The sequence below is a fragment of the Anticarsia gemmatalis genome, chromosome 11, assembly GCF_050436995.1.
Source record: "Anticarsia gemmatalis isolate Benzon Research Colony breed Stoneville strain chromosome 11, ilAntGemm2 primary, whole genome shotgun sequence".
Classification (NCBI taxonomy): Eukaryota; Metazoa; Arthropoda; class Insecta; order Lepidoptera; family Erebidae; genus Anticarsia; species Anticarsia gemmatalis.
Genome location: NC_134755.1, coordinates 6,597,511 through 6,618,287, shown reverse-complemented (window position 1 = coordinate 6,618,287; position 20,777 = coordinate 6,597,511). Strand labels below are relative to the sequence as shown.

At 33.1% G+C, this 20,777-nt stretch overlaps 1 protein-coding gene across 1 annotated transcript in view; it reads right to left on the bottom strand.

Moving 5' to 3' along the window:
- The window catches only part of LOC142976732 (tachykinin-like peptides receptor 86C), an 84,129-nt gene that overhangs the window by 23,953 nt on the left and 39,399 nt on the right, over nucleotides 1–20,777 (bottom strand). The window contains exons 4-6 of the mRNA XM_076120258.1: nucleotides 13,730–13,864; nucleotides 6,725–6,805; nucleotides 3,913–4,060 (exon numbers count right to left, since the gene is read on the bottom strand). Of these exons, the coding sequence (XP_075976373.1) occupies nucleotides 3,913–4,060; nucleotides 6,725–6,805; nucleotides 13,730–13,864 (364 nt within the window). The remainder of the gene's footprint in view (nucleotides 1–3,912; nucleotides 4,061–6,724; nucleotides 6,806–13,729; nucleotides 13,865–20,777) is intronic.

Sequence of the window (20,777 nt, the reverse complement as noted above, 5' to 3'; positions counted from 1 at the left end):
CGCAGACCAGTTACATTTAGCAACGACGATCAGCGATTGCAGCGATGCAACCTCGTGTTTTGGTGACCGCCCGCGTTCGGTCGACCGCGGCAATCTCGTCATTCCCTGGTAGTGTATTATAGCTGCAGAAAACGCAGCAATCGGCATTTGCTGGAGCAACGAGTAGCAATGCGTCGCATCTAGCTCACGAAACGCGAATAAATTACCGATCGCCGATGCTAAAAGTAGCCAGTCTGCGGTCTCCCTAAAATAGACTAACCTGTTGGAGACGGTTGCAAAGATTTGCAATCTGCCTTCGCGACGCAATATATATGCCGTCGCCGTCTCTTGCATTCGTTTACGTAATCCTACATTGTCTTGGCAAAACAGCAAATACGCAACAAAGTAATTTATTTTATTTTTAAATTTTATTTCACAACCATAAAGTGCCTGACACTTCATATTCATGGCTGTAAGCACAAAACATTTTACAGTCCATATTTGAAATTCCTAGATGATGTTAATAAAAACATGGAACACAACTTGGCGTTGGCGACTGGCCAAATATTTAATGTGAGATTCTAAACAACAACATTTATCGTCCATACTGGAGGTAGAATAAACATATTAGGTTATTGTGGAAATTTTCGGTTACCTTTGTTTTATCAACGAAATAGACCAAACAAAAATCAACGAGTATTTGAAATAAATAAGAGAATCGCGAAATTTACCATCAAGGGTGAAGGTGACTGGGGCAAAAATAAAGTTAATCTAATCCCTTTTTCGTGTATTCACTTAGTCGCAATCTTCTTGTGGTTTCGAATGTAAAGCGATACAATATGTGACGTGAAATTGTATGAAGATGAATTGTAAATGTGCCAAGATCTAACACATTCTTCGCGGTATTAAAACTTGAGATATACTTGAATACTGCTACGTTTACAATATTTCAAGCCTCGATTGAGAAACACAATACTCGTGAACAGGTGACTGTGACTTTTGGAGAAAGTTTAAACATTAATCACAATGAATATATTCGGAGCAAGTTTACGCAAAATGTTAAACGACGGTGGAGTCAGACGTTTTATTTACGTCACCAGTACCGCGATTCTCTACAGTTAGAACCATCGAGTATCGAGAGATGGCATTTATAATGTTCTGCAAAAATAGTTTCTACGACGTCTGGTAGAGACGCTAAACTCGCGCTACAACAAAAGAATCGCGCTACGGCAGCTCGGTTTTTTACTACTATCAACAAACGCTAACCAACAAGCTCTCGAGAAATTTTACACGAAAGTCTGATCAGCGCCTCTAGCGGACGTCGTAGAAACTATTTTGGCAGTACATTTCAAGTGTCAAACTCTCAATACTCGACAGTACAGACTATACAGAATTGCGCTACAGCTCGTTATATTAAAATGAAATGGAACAATTAAAATTAAAGTCGGTATCTGATAGTAGGTTACTTCATACCGTAATATATGTATAGTAAGACCCTTACAGTAGATCATACGAATGATCTCGAGTATGTAGATGCTCCATTATACTAGTAAGAGGCAATTGATAATAATCAACAATGCTGGGACGCCTATTGTCATATCTGGAGCAAGGACCGCACAATTGAATAAGTAGTGTATTATCTGAAGTGCATTCATTGTTTTTATATGTTTTTTTATTTTGCAACTGTAATGTGTTTTGTCTGCGCAGACCTATCTACAACTACAAACATTAAGTTAAGTTTTATGAAGACCTTAAACTATGCTTACTATCTAGCTAATTATTTTGTAAATAAACTAAGTCTTCAGACGTCCCAGAACGAAAAGTTTTAAAACACTTTAAATTAATTACGAGTACATAAAACGAGAGTAGTTCATCAGGACGGTAAGGCTCTCAGTTATTATGTTTGCCGTCAGCCCCAAGTAATTGAAATTCTGATGAGTACACAAAGTCTAAGAGATCAGATTCTTACGGAGATTCTGAAATTAAGGGGTTCTATTGGATTCTTTGTTTGGCCGCAGAAGTTAATTCATTTTAATGATTATTTAAGCTAATTTGTTTAGCTTTGAGTTTCTTAGAGTCATGCTTACAGTTTTAATTAATTGTAAGCCCTCTGATCATCGTTTATGCTCAAAATATATTGCTTTTTCGACTAAAAATTATAAGTATTAAAACATATTTCACCGAAATCCATTATAATTACAAAAGTTATTAAAAATATTGAACAATTAAAATAGTAGAAGTTATTGCTAAAACCTTTATCAAAGCTTAACTAATATAGTATTTTGTGAGTTTAACTAAACCGCAAGCAAAATTTTAATGTGTGGTTAATTTTAATAGTAGATTGTTTTTAAGTTCAATTAATACTAAGATGCACAGCTTTTCTTAATCGCGGGGAAAATTTAAAGTTTCGTTAGTGGTGTTTGCAATATAATGATAAGTATTTTACAATGTTTTCACATTAGATACTACAAAACGCGTAAGTTAAGGTTTTCGTAAAAATAAATCAATTTAAATGTGCCATGACCAGCAGATGTGACGTCGTTCAAAATTATTTAATGGACAGGAAATGATAAGAGAACCCTGAAAAATATTCTGTTGAAGATTAATAGACACCCCTTGAATAAATTTTCGTTCTTTCGCTCGTAAAATGTCTTAAAGATATTGATTTAACAATGCTACGAGGTTGTACCCATTTTTTTACAGTATAAGATTGAGGAAACTTGAGGTATTTCATAAGTTAGAATAAAGAATAAAGATTCGGAGCTAATCGCTTTTTCACATATTTCCATATAAAATGGAGATTCTCATTCGTAATCTGAATTAATATAATTATTCTAATTTATGTAGTGGTATAACTTATGCATGCTAGTACAAAAAGAACTAAAACGCTTACTTAGAAATGTCTACTGGTTTAAAGGGATTTTTCGTGGATCTCGGCTTAAATAGTTCAACCGAGGCTCAACTGTTGTTAAGCTCGGTTCTACCATAAAAGATTTTCCGACGAATGAATGAGACTAATATAACTTTTCATTTGAATTTATATGGTATTTATTTGATAAACCGCCTTAGAACACTCCACAGTCCCATTATTCATGAACAAATTGCCTAATTGTCGTAAATATTTATAAAACTCATTACAAAGAACTCAGTGTTTGATGTTACTCCGTAAATATTTTTTCTACCCTTTAGGGCTCCTAAATCCTGGAAAGCTAAATTAACCAACGCTAAAATATATCCTTGTCGCCAGTATTGCGGTACTTTTTCCAAGAATTCAGTTTTCATTTTGAAAACACCTTTAGCAATTACGGGTTTGGAAAAATGGGAGCGTTGGAAAATCCCGGTTTCCGAGCAAGTGAGTAATAGACTAGAACACACTAAACGACTTACAGGAGTCGATCACCACGGCTCTTTGTGGTACGTAAAGTACACAACTCACTTGCACGTACGTGGTAGGAATTTTGATTACCACAGAAATGATAACGTTAAATTGATTCAACAATTTGAGACCATCAGACTAAGGTTGTATGATGTTTTACATTTTTTTAGACATCCAAACTTTAGATGATGCTTTCTTTCAATATTCCATGAATTATGCTATTGTACGCGGCTTAACAGGAATATTATTGTAATTTTACCTCATTGTTTATGACTTGAACTTATAAAAACATAAATTAGGATTTATGCAAAATGTTCTTGTTACGCTTCCGGAAAGAAGTTAAAGAACTTTCTTGTATATAGTGGATTTAAAAATGCTTTTACTAAGATAAGAGCTAATATCAACTTTCTAGTTAAAATTTCTAATGAACATGTTTAAAATTAGACTCTAATCAATTAATACAAATTACAACTATAGAGTATAAATTACTTAAGTCCGATTTTTAATAATTATTAGGATATAGACAAAGATATTTATTGTAATAATTATATTCAAACCTTTCTCTTAGCTCTGACGACTTGCATCTGGTGATGCGTGCACTCGCCGATCGCGCGGCCTCTGAGAGCGGCGCTCATCCTTGCATACGCCCACACCATCACCGACATAGGCACCACGTACGTCACAGCCAGGAATATCAAGTTGTAACTGTTCAAAACAAAATATAGATTAACATACGAATAGTACCTCGATTCTCTACCACTATCGACTACCGACAACCGACTAGCTATCGAATTTTGACATTTAGAACGTACTGGCAAAATGTTTCCTACGACACCCGTCAGAGGCGCTGATCAGATTTTCATACAAAATTTCTCGGTGACAGTTCGGTTGTCGGTAGTCGATAGTAGTAGAGAATCGAGGCATAGTTCTGTAGCTCGATTCTCTACTACTATCGACTATCGACAACCGGCCTGTCATTGAGAAATTTTGTATGAAAATCTGATCAGCGCCTCTGACGAGCGTCGTAGAGATTATTTTGGCAGTACATTCTAAATGTCAAATTTTCGAAACTCGACGTGGTACCTACTGTACGAATTGCGCTACTCCATCACCATGTTTATTTACAGAAAGTATATAAGTTCTATGTTAAATTTGTTTGATTCGAGAAGAAATATGTGTCAGTATGCTTGAAGTTTTAGGTCAGTTACGTCTCCAAGTGGTTTTACGGGCTTGTTTGCTAAGCAGGGTGATAGCATGAATATGAAAAACAGATTCCACAGGCAATTCGTTTTCAAAGCAGATCTATAGGAATACAAATGTATACTGACATCGATCCTCCAGAGGCGATACGTCCATCGACAACGCGTAGCAACACATATAACATAAGGAGATATGGTATAAAAACTAATCAGAGCCTCTAGCGTTTTCTGCAAGAACATTTTTTTCTTTTAAGTCTGAACTGTCAAACGCTCATTATTTGATAGAATCGATGTTATAAAATGGTACAACAGTTGAAAGCAACTAGCATAAAATGAACAAAATTTACACTTTGTAACTATAAGTGGCGTTTTCTTTACGAAAATGACAAAATACAATTCAGTGAAGTCAGTCAGACAATCAACAAATTATTATTTGATTCTACGAGCAACAAAAGGAGTTTAGAAAACTTGGTCCGGTATTAATAGTCTTATCTGAAATCGATTAAAACTTATTGACATCTTCATAAAAGGCCTAGCAAATTTTGTACTCAATTTAATCAATCGTTGAGAAGTACAAAGGAACCTTTTATAAATAGTTATTGTAAGATATTAAAAGATTCTATAACATTTTTATAAGGTTTCTAATTTTGGGTTCATCTTAAAATTAAAATTATATTATCCAATATTTAATAAAAAATTAAAGAATAAGTTTTATATTCGTTTGAATGTGACTCACTTTTGAGTTATGTATAAAAATTAAGAAGGTTTTTATATACCATAAATCAATGCCTTAAATGTACATTTTATGACGGCTAGCATATAAAAGTAAACTAGAACCTATTGCAGGGTAGATTTCTTTTACCTCTACGAAACTAGCGCTATATATTTTTTAGAACGCTAAAACGTAGGTTGCTATTTGATCAGTCAAGTGATGGATTATATACCCTTTATTTAAATTTATTAAAGCTTGCGATAGATGAAGACTTATAATAAGCTTTAATGAAGGAGGACTAAGTAGCTTATTTTCAAAATAGTATAAGGTAGGTATAAATTAGGTATAACTTTATTTTACAACAATATTTTTTTATTCATTACAAAAACTTATATTATCAAACGCTCAAGTCGTGACTGGTAAAGCCTGTCCTAAAAGAAATCTCAATCTCTTTTAGATACCAAGTAAAACATTAAATTTATCTGTGCCAATAGTAATAAATCTAGGGAACGACCAATCTAACCGGGAGCGGGCGTTTTAAAAAGACATGCGCGAATAATATTGGTAATGTCCTATAAAGGCCCAGTCTAGGGTCACGGGTACGTAATACCTACTTGACATGCGTAACGTGATTTATAAAAGTCGATGTAATAAAAAGTACATATAATAGAGTAGTCGTTCAAATAGTTTTCAAAGATGCTCGACCCGGACGTGGGTTTTATTCTAGACAGAACAAGTATTTACGAAATCCGATGAGGATTTGATGTATGATTATAATATAAATGTTACGTCTAACACATCGGGTACTTTGCTCATCTGTTTGACAATTGAAATAGATCAGAAAGTTTATGAATATGTAAATAAAAATAGATTTTTATTTATTACATAAAATAGATTTAGAAGGTTTAGTTTCTACGGAATACGCTAGGAATGCTGATGAATTAGTTTCATTGATAAATTCTTTGTAAAACAAAATTAGTCCTAACAATTATTAAAGTATTTTACTAGTTTTCGCTTAGCAATATAGCTATATTTTTGTATTTACATGCCATAACGTACATTCTACAAATAGAACCATCAAACTGAGTGAGTGATAGACAGTGCATAAAATACACTACGGTATTCATCAAAGGACATAGAAGAGGAATATCTTTCTTCCTATTTGATGTTTCACGAGGTAGGTTTTGAATTAAATCGACGAAATCTCTATATATTGCGAACAATAGATAAAGAAAGACATGAATATTTGTGTGTCTATTTACTTATGACCTTTTCACTTCAAAATAAATAAACCTTTTGTTGTTTGCTTTTCTGTTATGGAGTAAAATTTGGTCGAGGAATGGAAAATATTCCGGGTAAGAGCATTGGCTAATAGACTACCTAAGATATAATCCCGTATCATTCTTATGCTGATATACTGTATAGTTAAAACTAATACAACATTGTAATTATACTTACTAATAATCTGGTTTAGAAGAAGGGTAACTGCTGCCATCAGGCCACTTGATGAAACATATTTCTCGTTCTCCGTTCACATACCTGCAACAAAATAAATTAATCAGTTATTTTCTTCGAACTCTCTTTCTATATAAAAAAGACATCCAATTTCTAAGGCTTCTGTTATAACGCCTACAACAGACCGCTAAATAGGGGTTAAAACGATAGCCATTATCCGATTGCCAAACTGAAGGTTATATTCACAAATTTCTTTTAGTTGAAAGAACAATGATATCCCGATTTCGAACATAGGTCGTTGTCATACCGATAATTACCGGACATACCAATGAGTATGACTAATGCGAAATCTGTCTATCTATCCGATACATATAGACGTGTCAACAGCAACAATATAGAGATACTTTTAGATCCTTAAAACATACATACATCATATACATATTCAAATTACACATATGTACCTACATATAAAGTACATTTCATATTTTTTCAAAATGAACTTCTGAACCAAATTCCGCGCGAGTAGACCCGCGCAGGCCATCTAGTATGATATAAATTAAAGTTCACAGCAAAATGCAAGCGAATATTCTGTCTCGATTATTTTTGTAATATTTTTTAACTGCCATACATTTTGTCCTATCGCTGTTTCATACACCGTTTGATCTTGAAACCATTTATTCAAAACACATCAATATCGCTTCAGTAGTTTTATGTGGTTGAGACTTGAACACGAATACTGATATAATGTAAACAAAAACATTGTGCTTAGAAAAACAATTCAAAAAAGATTATATCCGTATTATCTAAATTACATTTTTATACAAATGTCGAACATTCCTAAGAACAGTTATTATATTTTTAATTTGTAATAATCTTATAAAATATCTGTTTCCATAGATTATATAATAATAACGGCCTCCTGGCCGCACAAAATCGAGTCCAAAGAGCTGAAACTAGTCTTCTTACCCCCGGTTTCTGGGTACATTTAGCGGTAGTTTATCTCTTCAATAGCATTTTTTTGTATGAGTTTTAACGCTATTGAATAGATAACTGCCGCTAAAAGTACTTCAGAAACCGGGGGTTAACGCATTAAGTATATGTTATCATAATAACATTTCGTACCTAATAAACTGTGTAAGTATCTTAAACTAATACCAGGAAGTATAATAAATTTTTTGCACAACATCATTCATTATGCATAAAATTATTACACGAACTTTTTACGCGCCCGAAACTGAGAACTAAATTAAAATTGTTTACAACTAAAAGCATCAAACCAGCGCACCTGTGCAAAACAAACTATTTTAACTCGTATTAAATAAAATGTTAAATGTCATGAACTAGGGGAGTCTATTAAAAGCTCGGCTTTGTTTACGATACAACTTTAAGAGCATTTATGCGGCTTGTGTCGTGGAAAATCCGTTGTTTGTACCTACCATTAATAATATATGACGGTATAAGTTAAAAGGATTGAAACGTAAATAATATACTTATGACAATAATGTTGTTAGCCGAAAGGAACTTATTTAAGATATAATAGTACTAGGACTCAAGGCCTAACCCCTCCCTCATTACAGGAGGAGACCCTTGCCCAGCAGTGGCACAATCATGTGTTAAATTTATTTATTTATTATTGATCCGTTGGTTTAATTAGAAAGTAGAACGTACTAAATTGCTTTATGAATATTTTGTATACATGTTTGTCTACTGCTAAATTATTTGTGTGTGTCATTTTCATAGATACTCGCTGTAACAATATAAAAACTTTAAATAAATACATCTATCTTAATAATACATTATACGTATAAACTGTGTTTAAACGTAGGCAACTAATTTTATACTTAACTACTTATTATGTTATACTGATGTTGCGATATTTGTAGAACGCGTTCAAATATCACGCTAAATAGTTTGACATGTAAACGCTCAAAGTGATCCGCTTTGTTTCAAACGCGCAATTATATTTACACAAAAAATCTCTGTACGTAATATGAGATCACTACTTGCACTAAACTTACATTCAAATGTATTTAAGATAAACATCAAATGAATGAAAAGCCTAATTGGATACCCATTACAAAACAATAACACAGAATCATGTCAAATTGTTTAAATAGGTACTCAAACACAGCAATTATACGCTCCTATTATTTGCCAAAGTTCTCAATTTCAAGCCCGTATGGGATAAATATTTGTTAAGAGCCTAGGGTTATTTACCTCTCGAATAAGTTTTCGTGTTACAGCAGGCACGAGACGACGAATCTAGAACTGACTGTATACAACTCTACGCCTACAAATGTACTGGAATATAATGTTGCTAAATGTTGATATTATTTACATATAAATATTAGCTAGGGATATTAGATACTGGCTTTTCAAAGCAATTCTAGACGGTTTATTATACACAATAGTTATCATATTTTAGCAGCTTAATATGAATTGTCAAAATATATTAAACGTTATGATAACACGCTATTAATGAATTAAAATGAACCCTCCATTCTCATTTAAGTAGGCGATTTGACCCCAACAGTGGAAAAATATTTTTTTATGATTTTTTTTCTGGCATTGACCATTGTATTACATAAAGTTTTCAAACAAGAAAGGTTTTATAAACTCTTATTTAATATACAAAACTATTTTGTGACCAATAAGACGAAATAATTACACTTTTTTCTCTCGTGACGTATATACGCCAGCTCTATTATTCTTTGTCAAAGGTCTGAACGAATGTTTACAAAAAGCTGTCGTTTAAATTGAATTCATTCAAAAACATTACACGCTCTCGAATGATTTTCAATGTATTCGTGCTTGAATAAGGTCTTATCAAGACGTTGAAATTGGAAATTCTGAAAACTGAAATAAGGCTCACTCACTCGCTAAAAGCCAGTTACAGAAATGGCAAAAGACTGCTCGTTTATACCACCAAATGATTTTGCTTCGGCAATAGATTCATAAGACTAATACTATTTAAATAAAAAACGTGAATTAAAAAAATGTGGTTTCGTAGTTCGTCGTAAGCATCTAGAAAAGTAGCAGCGAAAGCTAAATTCTTATCTTTACGAAAAACTTTGAGTCCATTAGTGTGCACAGAGATAAATGAACGTTTAAATTACAGTGCAGTCGATCGAATAGCTTTAGCTATTATCTACTGTTCAAGATTAACGTGATCATGGATATTTAGCTAGCAAGAGTAAACTGCACGAAACGTAAAGCCAATCAAGGTAGGTATATTTGACCATGTTAATATCTACGTTGATATAGTATTGGACTGCCTCTGTGACGCAGCCGGTATGATAGATCTCACGTTCAAATCTCGGAACAAAACATTTTTTGGGTGTTCTGTCAAGAGTAGCATTTTTGGCGAAAAAACAAATATTTGAGCCGTCCGAAGGCTTTTGTAAAACTTCATATTCATTACAGAAATATTGAGCTTAAATACACCAAAGCGAAGCCACCTAACAATTAAATGTCCGCGCTACAGATTGTCCACAGTCCGTTCAGCAACTATTTAGCGCAATTAGCAATGAGCGCGTCATGTACATTTTTCGTATCTATGTATACCTATCAATTCAAATACAATCAGCATTTACGAGAGGTGGATGCACTGCTATGTCCATTATACCTTTATTTATGTGTCTCGTGCATAAAACTGTAATAACACTGAACTAACAATAAACACTGTTTGACGTCCCTCATTAAACTCCATATGAAAGGTAATGGATACATTCTGGGTTTGCAATATGGCGATAGAACGGGGTATTAAATTGTTTATTCCGACATAAAATAAATTGAAAGTTAACGACGAACAGACTGACAATAGTTTTATATTTCAAATAACGAGTTTGATGACATGGTGAGTCAGGGTGTTTATTTACAAAGTACATTAGAAACATTAGGCTCATTTACTTTCGTACTTTAGTACTAAAAGTCTCCCTTGTTAACGGGAAACTGTGTTTTCGATTGGGATTAAAAAGTTCGTTTTCATCGAGGGTAACTTTCGAACCGTTGGGAAATCTTTTTTATAAAACTTTTCAAAACCTACCAATGTGTTCGTAATGTCCGTTTCAGGTAAAATGTGATTAATCAAATTGATATATTTGTTAAAATAGTAAAGGCGATTATTTTCTTGACGGTATGACTTAGCTCGGAAAAAATGCTTTTATGCAATAATTTAAAAACAAAACCAAATGAAAAGACGCGGGTTAAATCAATTTGATTTATGATTGTTATTTAAACAACAATTAAAACTTTTAACAAGGTCTTTGAACGGCCCAACAAGAGGAATACTTTGGTATTTTATAACTAAATACAGAAAGGGTGAAGAACTTTCAAAGAGTAGGTACAGCTATTAAATTATTTTACTGTAAGATGTTTTAGAATCGCTCTCTTGTCTCAAATTTAAGTGTCTTGTTCGCACTTTAAAGACGCCTTAACCTTTTAATGCACAGCTTTTTGTTTAACAACTTAATAGTTTAAAAGCTGGTATCAATCTTTATGTCAATTTATTTAATTTGAAAACTAGTTTTGAGCTCTCGTTTAATATTATATTAAATCTAGCTGAAGTTGCAAAGTGTTACTGAGCTGACATTCTGCTAACTTGCTTACAAAAATACAGGTGTTGAGATACGAGTAAAATTTACTGGTCATCAGCGTATGCTTCTATTGACTACAACAGTTCTTTGCTGTATAACGCTCATTATGAGTCTAATAAAGAATCTAATAAAGATAAGCCAGATTGTTCAGCGGTTGTTTCGTCATATTTTGCTCAAGTTTTAAGACTGTCAATCAGCCTTGACTTACGCTGAAAAATTAAAAATATTTTAAGTTTTAATTACTTTCTTAATAACGAATATCGCAAGGAGAAACTTTGTGACGTATTTAAAAAGGCAATATTTTATCTTATTTAAGCTGGTTATTTGTTTAGCTTTCATATAAACACTTTCACACTTAGATTATATATATCCAGCGAATAAGAATAAAACAGCATTATCTTCCCCTCAATATCATATCATATCCTATTACTGCAAGATACGACGTGTCAATTGCCCTTATTTTCTCTTTCCTTACGAGAAAATGTTCCACTTCATTCCAAGCAGATTTTATCATACTTAGCAATCTGAAACTTTCCTACGTGAATAAATTTAACTTTGGCCGCCCTCGCGGTTTCGCAGCCGACAATTTAAAATAACTTTTGAGGAAAATGCTGATATATTTAATACATAATGGGTACCTGGTAAATTAAAATATTGTACATATTTAGGACGTGGTAGACACGAACAATCTTTGTAATATCTTGGATAAAAAAATTGTATTCGGATACGCGATCGACTGCCTCCTGCTACTATTGAAATATCTATATCGTATTTAAAACATTTTATAAATATTTCCTCCGTTGCCTTCAAAACCTACAACCACGAATAGTAATATGAAAATAGTACCTTTGGAATAAAAGCCCTAATTTATTACGTGATTATCACATCACGAATAAGACTCACGATTTATTAGGCGATTATCACATTGCCGCCTCATCCAACTTTGGTGTGCGGTGCAGCGTGATAACCGCCTTAGAGAACTATTCTGCTCAAACGTATTACGTCTTTGTAGAGGCAGTTAACCGACCACTGGGAATAACCCTCGTATGTCCCGACTCTGTAAAATTATATTTAAGACTCCTAGACACAGGCTTAGGGATGTTTAAATATTCAATGTGCCCACCTTGATATACGGTTACGACATACGCTGTAGACTCACAGAATGAATTAAGGTTACCGCCGTTACCTCGTTTGATGTGGGATTTTGAACAAAGTTACTGTTTTGGAACTAGTTTTGGCAAAATGTAGCATTTAATAATTAAAACGTTATTATTATGTAACGTGGGATACAAATTGCTACGTAACCTGGGTTTTAGATACTCGGTAGTGTGCTAGCCAAGCCCTTATTTTGACAGTCTATGCCCACTCCATATTTATGCTCACGTCACTAAAGCTACATAGGGTATTATGCAAGACATAGTTTGTGATAAATATAAGTGATAAGAAACGTTGCTAAATAAAAGCTTCACCATTTTTGTCAGTTTTCAAAAAATCTTCTATGTTTATGTAAAACAGACATAAAGTTAAATAAAAAAAGTAATGGCATTTGGCATTACGTCGTCACGTCAGCGCTTTGGCAGTTATTTATAAATGATGAAACCTTCAACTAACTACTAAACTTGGCCTTAATTTTAAACTTACGCAACATTCTGCTTATGTAATTGAAATAATTGTCAAACAAAACTTTATATACGTCACAGTGAACAGCGTTGAAATAATAATGACATCACGGCAACTCGTTTAACTTTACTAAAATATAAGTTCCCAGACGTGCTCTCAACACCAGGTTTTATATTAATCAACATAATTTAAATTAACGTATGGAATATAAATGTACGAGAATTCTTCTGCCTTCACCTTGGTTTTTCTAATTCATTTTATTTTAAGGTATTTGTTAAGGATTAAATTTCACAACATCTTTAGATTGAATTAAGATGTGATACGATTTAATATTTAATTTCAATTACTAAGTCTAGTTATAGTATTCAATTTGAGATTGAAGTAGAATAAAATAATTATTTAATTAATATTTATTAACAAATAATTAAACTAAATTTAAAATTGATTACTAAGACTTGATTAATAAATAATATAATTCGTCGCCAAAACTAGAACACTACAAACTAAACGCAAAATCCATTTTTATTAAAATTAAATATTAATTTCATTACTTATACTAAAGCCTAAGCCTCTTATTCATAAACACACTATAAACCTATAAAAACTACTAAAATATGTTTTCTCTTTTTCATATCGCTAAGGAGTGAAAGAAACAAAACTCTTTATAAGCCTTCCAAAACTTCATATATTTTTATGAATAAGAGGGTTAGCCTCCTTCAAATTCAAGAGGAGACTGTTGCCCAACAATGGGACAATTATGTTTTAAAAAAATACTAAAACGAGATGTACTTACTGTTTCTTATAAGTGTCGGAGTAGAGTAAGCTGGGTAGTGCGAGTAAAGTGCTTGCACACCACACGGTGAGAAGTGCCGCTCTCGCGACTCGACGACTCAATCTGTGTTGTAGAGGTTTTACTATCGCTACGTATCTGTGGACAAATACACTTATTAATGCTTCCAATGTCTGCAACATATAGTTACAAGTAGTTTTACGATTTTGGATAAGTGCTGGATAACCTATCTGATGGATAAAGTGACAAAAATGTATGAAAAGAACTAGTTTAGGTATGATAGTGGACAATATAACAATTGGAATATTGTTCACTAGTTAAACTAACTTTAACTTACCAATACTTATACCGAACTAGTGAAACGGGCAATTAAAATTTCCAATTTAAAAGTGCATAATATAATATATAATAATATGGACTATTACAGCTAACTTAGAGATCAATGACCTTTTTCACGCATATATCACCCTAAGTACGTGTACTTTATAAAGTGTAAAATATACGAAAAGTAAAGAGTTCATACATCATATTTAGGTTAATGATAATATTATAAATGCCAGCTAAATAGCTACGTAGGTTTACGAGTGTACAAACTTTTCACATTATCAAACTTATATCTATGAGTGAATGAAAACTTCGAAATAACTGTTGTTATAAATCGATTACGGCTAGATAGTAATCGCTAGAGTCGTATTTAAATATGCTTCAATTATTTTGATTGTGTACTATACAAGCATCGTTACTTAACAACCAATCTAAATTGTAAGTAAATAAATTATAGATATCAATAGAAAATATACTGAAAAATAATTAAATAAATAAATATCGTTGGACAACTTCACACACCAAATAACTCATAAACATACTTATATACTTCTAAATACATACTTATATAGATAAATTGACATACAGGCTCAGAACAAATACTCGTGCTCATCACACAAAGATTTGTCCCGGGTGGGATTCGAACCCACCACACGCGGCGCTACGGTTGTTGCGGCGAGGTGACCGCTTAAACCACTGCGCCATACGTGAAGTTAATGTAATGTAATGTTAATCTGTTAATTGATGTACTCTGTACCGCGATTCACTACAACCGGAACCATCGAGTATCGAGAGTTTGACATTTAAAATTTACTGGTAAAATAGTTAGTTAGTACGACGCCCGTTGGAGGCACTGATCAAAGTTTCATCCAAAATTTCTCGATAGCTAGTCGGTTGTCGATAGTCGAAAATGGTAGAGAATCGAACTACTACTAGTTTTAAGTGTTAATGTTTCTGTAGCAGCAAAGGAATACGGGATTTTTTTCTTAATTAGTATGTTTATTTTATTTAATGTAGTGAAATAAATAGTCTCTCCGACACGTGGATGCCATGTGTAATAGTTGATGATTACACTTTGTAAATACTTTGTTAGAATCTGTTTATTTCGTATATGTTTGTAAATTATTCATACACGTGGTGTATAAACAAATTTTTGTTCCAGTTATTTACGTGACCACAAAAATTGATCGCAAGAGAAATTGACTCATTATATTCTGTTAAAATATTCTACAAGTAAATCAATGTCAAACAAGCAACGTTTACGTAGACCAAAAATAAACTCTCATCAAAGCGGCACAATCGTAAATACTTATCAAAGAATAAATACAATCAATTTCACCGATTGGATCCATTTGAGTACTTTGAGGCCACACTATTTTTTCAAGAACACTTTACAGGTTTCAAGTAAAAAATTGGGTTAGTTATAAGCGTGGTACAAGACTGATGACGTCTATAAACGGCACGTCTGTTACTGAAGCTTACTTATTGCCGTTTTCAATGTTCTATCTAAGATTATAGATAGATTGCCATCTAAGATTATTATGTCAAAATGAACTACCTGTAACTGAGTTCGGTAGGGATTGCTATCTATGAAATAATAGGGGTTATAGAAAGTAAAGTTACTATAATTGACCACTTAGTAGAAAGTCTTGAAAAGCCAAATTTATTATTTAGTATAATTGAGGTTTAAGTATATGTTCAAGAAAAAGCAGTAGCAACCAAGCTTGACAAATATTTCAAAACCTGCGGGTGAATGACGGTTTAAATTCTATATTTTGTAGAACTCTGCAATCGCGCAACTTTCATACAAGACTCTTTGTTAAGTTATCGGACTAAAGTTAATACTTTTTTAGTAAGTAAACGTGGATAGATAGAGAATTGAAAACGCAGTTAATCTCTCCCAAGTGTCAAGAGTGGCAGTGACACACAATGGTTATAAAGAAGTTTCAAGGTGAGAGGGCGGAGGGTGTATCAGAGGGCAATTATGCGACAGAAAATTATATCATAATGGAAAAGTAAGTGTTTCGAATTGTTCGTTAATTACTTAGGACATCTAAGGGTATTTAGGTCGTTGACAAAGTTAAATAACTCACATCTACGAATAAATATTAATTGCAGTTGTTTTTATAATGTTTAGTAAAAGTATGCAATTAAAATGTCATTCCGATAGTACTTTTACATGTATGAGCCGTGATATATTATTACGCATTCGGAGAATTAAAGTTCGGTCAATCAAATTTTACAAAGATGAACCCTAAAATTAGACATAATTATCACTTGTTCCAACGGTACAAGAAAACATCATGATGCGACCTTTCTCGCGTGAGAGTTCCTTAGAACAGTGCTTGTTGGTATGCAAAGTTCCTAAACCGCACTTGGCCTGCGCAGTGGACTCAAAGCGTAATTTCTCCCTTATAACGGGAGGAGACCCTTGCCCAGCAGTCGGACATTATTGGATTTTTTATTTATTTTATCAATCGGAACCCTCGATGGTTAAAACCATTCTGTTCATAACGATACAGTTCTTAACACGTTAAGTGCGGCGTATCAAACTTAGATCTGTGCATAGGTGCTATACAAGACAATATAGGTGGGTACGGGGTTTATTTCTAGTGCGGTACTGGTTATATCAGTATTGTAAGCCAATTAGGTTTTATATGTACATAAGTAGGTCAATTATATTCCTAATTAACACTAAAACGGTTATTTCGTTTTTAAATACATTCATTTATATTGTGGATTAGCCGTTTCAAAATCTATCCAATATTTTTGAAAATAAACCTTAAAATGAATACTGATATTTAATGTCTTGTATCGCACCGTAAACAGTGGATAATTATTTGACTTGTATACTGTACTCAGGGTTGGGCAAGAGACAAATAATATAATCGATATGGATACAATATTTTAATCGAATATTTACAATAATTAGGAACATTTTATGAAACGGTTTCTTTGTTTTTTTTTTGTGTATTATTTTTCATTTTTTGTGTATTTTTTTTCGTTTTTATTTGTTTTTCTTTGTTTTTTTTTTTTATTTTTTTGTGTTTTTCTTTTAAAAAATATTGAAATATAATCAATTTACATTAATATGAGATTTGTTGAAACAGTCTAAACACATTGTTTTATTGCAGTCGGCACACATAGTATTAACCCTCTTCACTTTTTTATCAGCTTCTCGACTTGATAATTCTTTACGTAGTTCTTTATAGCATTCAGTACACATTTTCCGTTTTTGTCCTTTTGTAAAAGTATGTAATTTATTTCCATATTCTGTTTTATTATCATTTATAAATTTAGCCTTAGTCAGAGATTCAATAATAGATTCAGTGAAATCCAACAACTTGCCTTTCTTATTATGTATACTATTATGCACTATCCAAGCATTAACCAAACATGTGCCAAATATTATGCTCATCATGAGTTTCCTGTACCATTTCAGGCCTCGTTTTAAGGAACTATAGTAAGAAGTCATCTGGTCACTATAATCTACTCCTTTTTTATTCAAGTTATACAAAGATACACAATCTGGTTTCAGAACAGCTTCCCCCGTGCCTCTTCTTCTTTTACCGGTACCTTTAATTTGAGCATCATGTTTTGCAACTGTGGTTAACATTGTCACAGCTCTTTTATCGAACCATTTTATTACTTTTACTCCCTTTGCATTCATTTTACCCACAACATTACCTTTTTTAAGTTTCGCACTTGTAACTATCTTTGGTAGACCTCTTCTATTCACCCGTACAGTACCACAAAACATCGTCTTTTTTTCAATTAACTCTTCGGCTAAGCTGACAGACGTATAAAAATTGTCGGCAATCACAACTCTACCTTTATTCTCTAACCCTTTAATTAATTTCATTACAATTTCGTGGCCATGTAATTTGTTATTATTTCTTACGGTTTCATTTTTGCCTGTATATATTATAATAGAGCTTGTATAACCTTCTGGAGTACACATTTTGTACAATTTAATCCCATATTTATGGGCTTTATTTTTTATGTATTGTCGAAATCTCAACCTACCTCTCCACGGGATCATAGTTTCATCAATTACTAAATATTTACCTGGGGTTAATATTTCTTCAAACCTCTTCATAATTATTGTAAGTAAATCTCGAACCTTATATAGCTTATCAATATTATTATCGATTTGGCTTCCATTACTAAAGTGCCAAAACTTGAGCAATAAAAAAAATCTATCTCTCGTCATTAAAGAAGTTATATAATCATTATGGTAGCACTTCTTTTTTGACCAATATAAACGCAAACAAGGTAATTTAACCAAACCCATCGTCAACAAAACTCCCATAAATTTACTCATTTCATAGAAATCGGTTGGAGACCAACTTTTAACCCTAGATTTGGGTTTTAGATTTGTTATTCGAATGTAATCTTCAGCATATTTATTAGTCTCAAGTACCATTTTGTTGATAACATCATCTGTCACAAATAATTTATAAACGTCAAACGGAGTACTAACTTCTGGAGGTACGTTTACTACATAATCTTATGTAAATTCTGTTATGTTAGGTTTATCTGTTGAAATATCAATCCAATCATCTTGACATTCTTCATTAGAAAGCGTTATATGGGTGTTATGATCCTCGGAACTATCAGAATCCGATTCAGGGCTATGAAAAGAATCAATACTAGAATCACTATCTGAATCTGATAATCTGTTAATAATGCCTACTTCATTTAATGGTTGTACAGTCGAAACGGTGCTCGGCCTGGATGTTAACACGTTTATATCTGGCTCTGCGTTATTACTGATGGGTTGGACCTGATTAATATTGTCCACACATTTTTCCTGATATACATTTGTGTTGGGGGTGACATTGACATTTTGTTTGTGATGCGAAGTTGGTGTACGTAAAAGATCAAATATACGCTCTTCAGACATTGTTTGGTCCAAAGGTATCAAATTTTTAATGCTTAAGTCGCTTAGTGATGTAGGACTCCCCGGGAACGATACATTTTCTAATAAGGAATAACTCTTACCCATGCTAGGACTTATATGCACATCTTGTATTAACTTCTTCGCTTTTTTAAACTTTGCCATGTCTGTACTTGCACTTGTCGATGTAGCCACCATATTATCTTGTCGCATATTACAGTCGCTATCACTTATTATGCTCGGGTTTGTATACACCTCCTGATTTAAAACTCTAATTTTGCTTGAGTTTTCACCACTGGTACAAGTTCTGGATGATGTTGACGCCTCTTGTCCCATTATAACAAAATCGCGATCATCATGAACCTGCTCCTTCTCCTCAAATACTTTGGATAAAATTCTTCGTGATCGCGTCATTTTGGCGGGAGCACAATATCAAACAAACTATTTCGCCGATGATTAGCCCAGCACTAAAGTAAACACGACGCTTAACACGGTGCGGTACAAGTCATGTACCTACAAGTCGAATTTGTATTGTATCGCACTGAAAAGTAATAAATGTATTTCGGTGCGGTACAAGACAAATATGGCTTGTTCGTTTTTTATTGAAAATGTGGTTCTTTTAACAGTAGTAAGCCTATGAGTATATTTATCTCCTTTCAACTTCAACAACTTCCTATAGGAAAGTTCTTCGCACCAGCGGTAGGTTCCCGTTTTTTCCCGCCGCACTACGTTAATGTCATTAACTGATCAAAAATGTCTTGTATCGCACTTAACGTGTTAATTACCATAAGACTAATTTATTAATAAAGTCTATACTAGTTGTCTATCTGTTGAAGCAGACCTGACATTTTATGCAAAACCTTTGCACGTGGACGTAGTCGTTGGCGCGAGCTAATAATTACATACATATGAGACTGAGAGTGCTAATTAGACCGTGAGTTAACATTACATAAGTACAGACCTACAGACACATGGTAACTCGACTCCGATACACCTACATCTTCCTATAAATAAAACAATTAAGTGTGTCCGATATAAACGCGATATTAATAGGAACTAATCCTTTGTGTACGAAGAGCAGGGTTCGCAACTTCATGTATCGATTCAGTTTGTTTGTAAGGTTTGTATATTTGCTTCCTGCTTTTAACGTTATTGCTCACTGCGAAGATTTATTATTTTTTATTTTATGTGGATAGACTACCCACTTAAAAAAATATTTTTCATCATAAATCTGTATTTATAATAAAAATTAATTTTCCATAACTCATCACACGTGTTTGTTGTAAAAATAAAAGACGTTAGTTGCATTTGCTATTTCTACCAATTTCATTTATTTAAGAAGAATTTAGAATGGCTTGCCCGATGCCTTAAAATCATTGACAATTGAAACAAAAATAAAAAAAATGTTTGTATGTTATAACTAAAATGCATTTTAGTTTTAATAGCAAAAATACAATTTTTGAAATAATACACGAACTACGATTTTCATATCTCGCTGAAAATTGCCATCCCTAAATATAGGCCCAGCAGACCTTCTGTTGATCGTTCACTCGGACATATCAATTAAACCCAAACTACTATCTCTTGTCTACTGCCGACCAACGGCAACGTTCAAAACAGAACTTCGAAGGCCTATTTTCTGCAATATCGGTTTAATAAACCAACTGTGGTGAACTTGTGTTTTAACATGAATGTAACTGTGTTAAGAAACTTGTCTATAATCATTCAAATCAATTATATTGATAACTTTTAGTTGTACCGCTTTTGGTTTGGAACGTCATAATAGAAAATTTGTGAGCCCTGCGCAGTGGGCAAATTCACTGCACT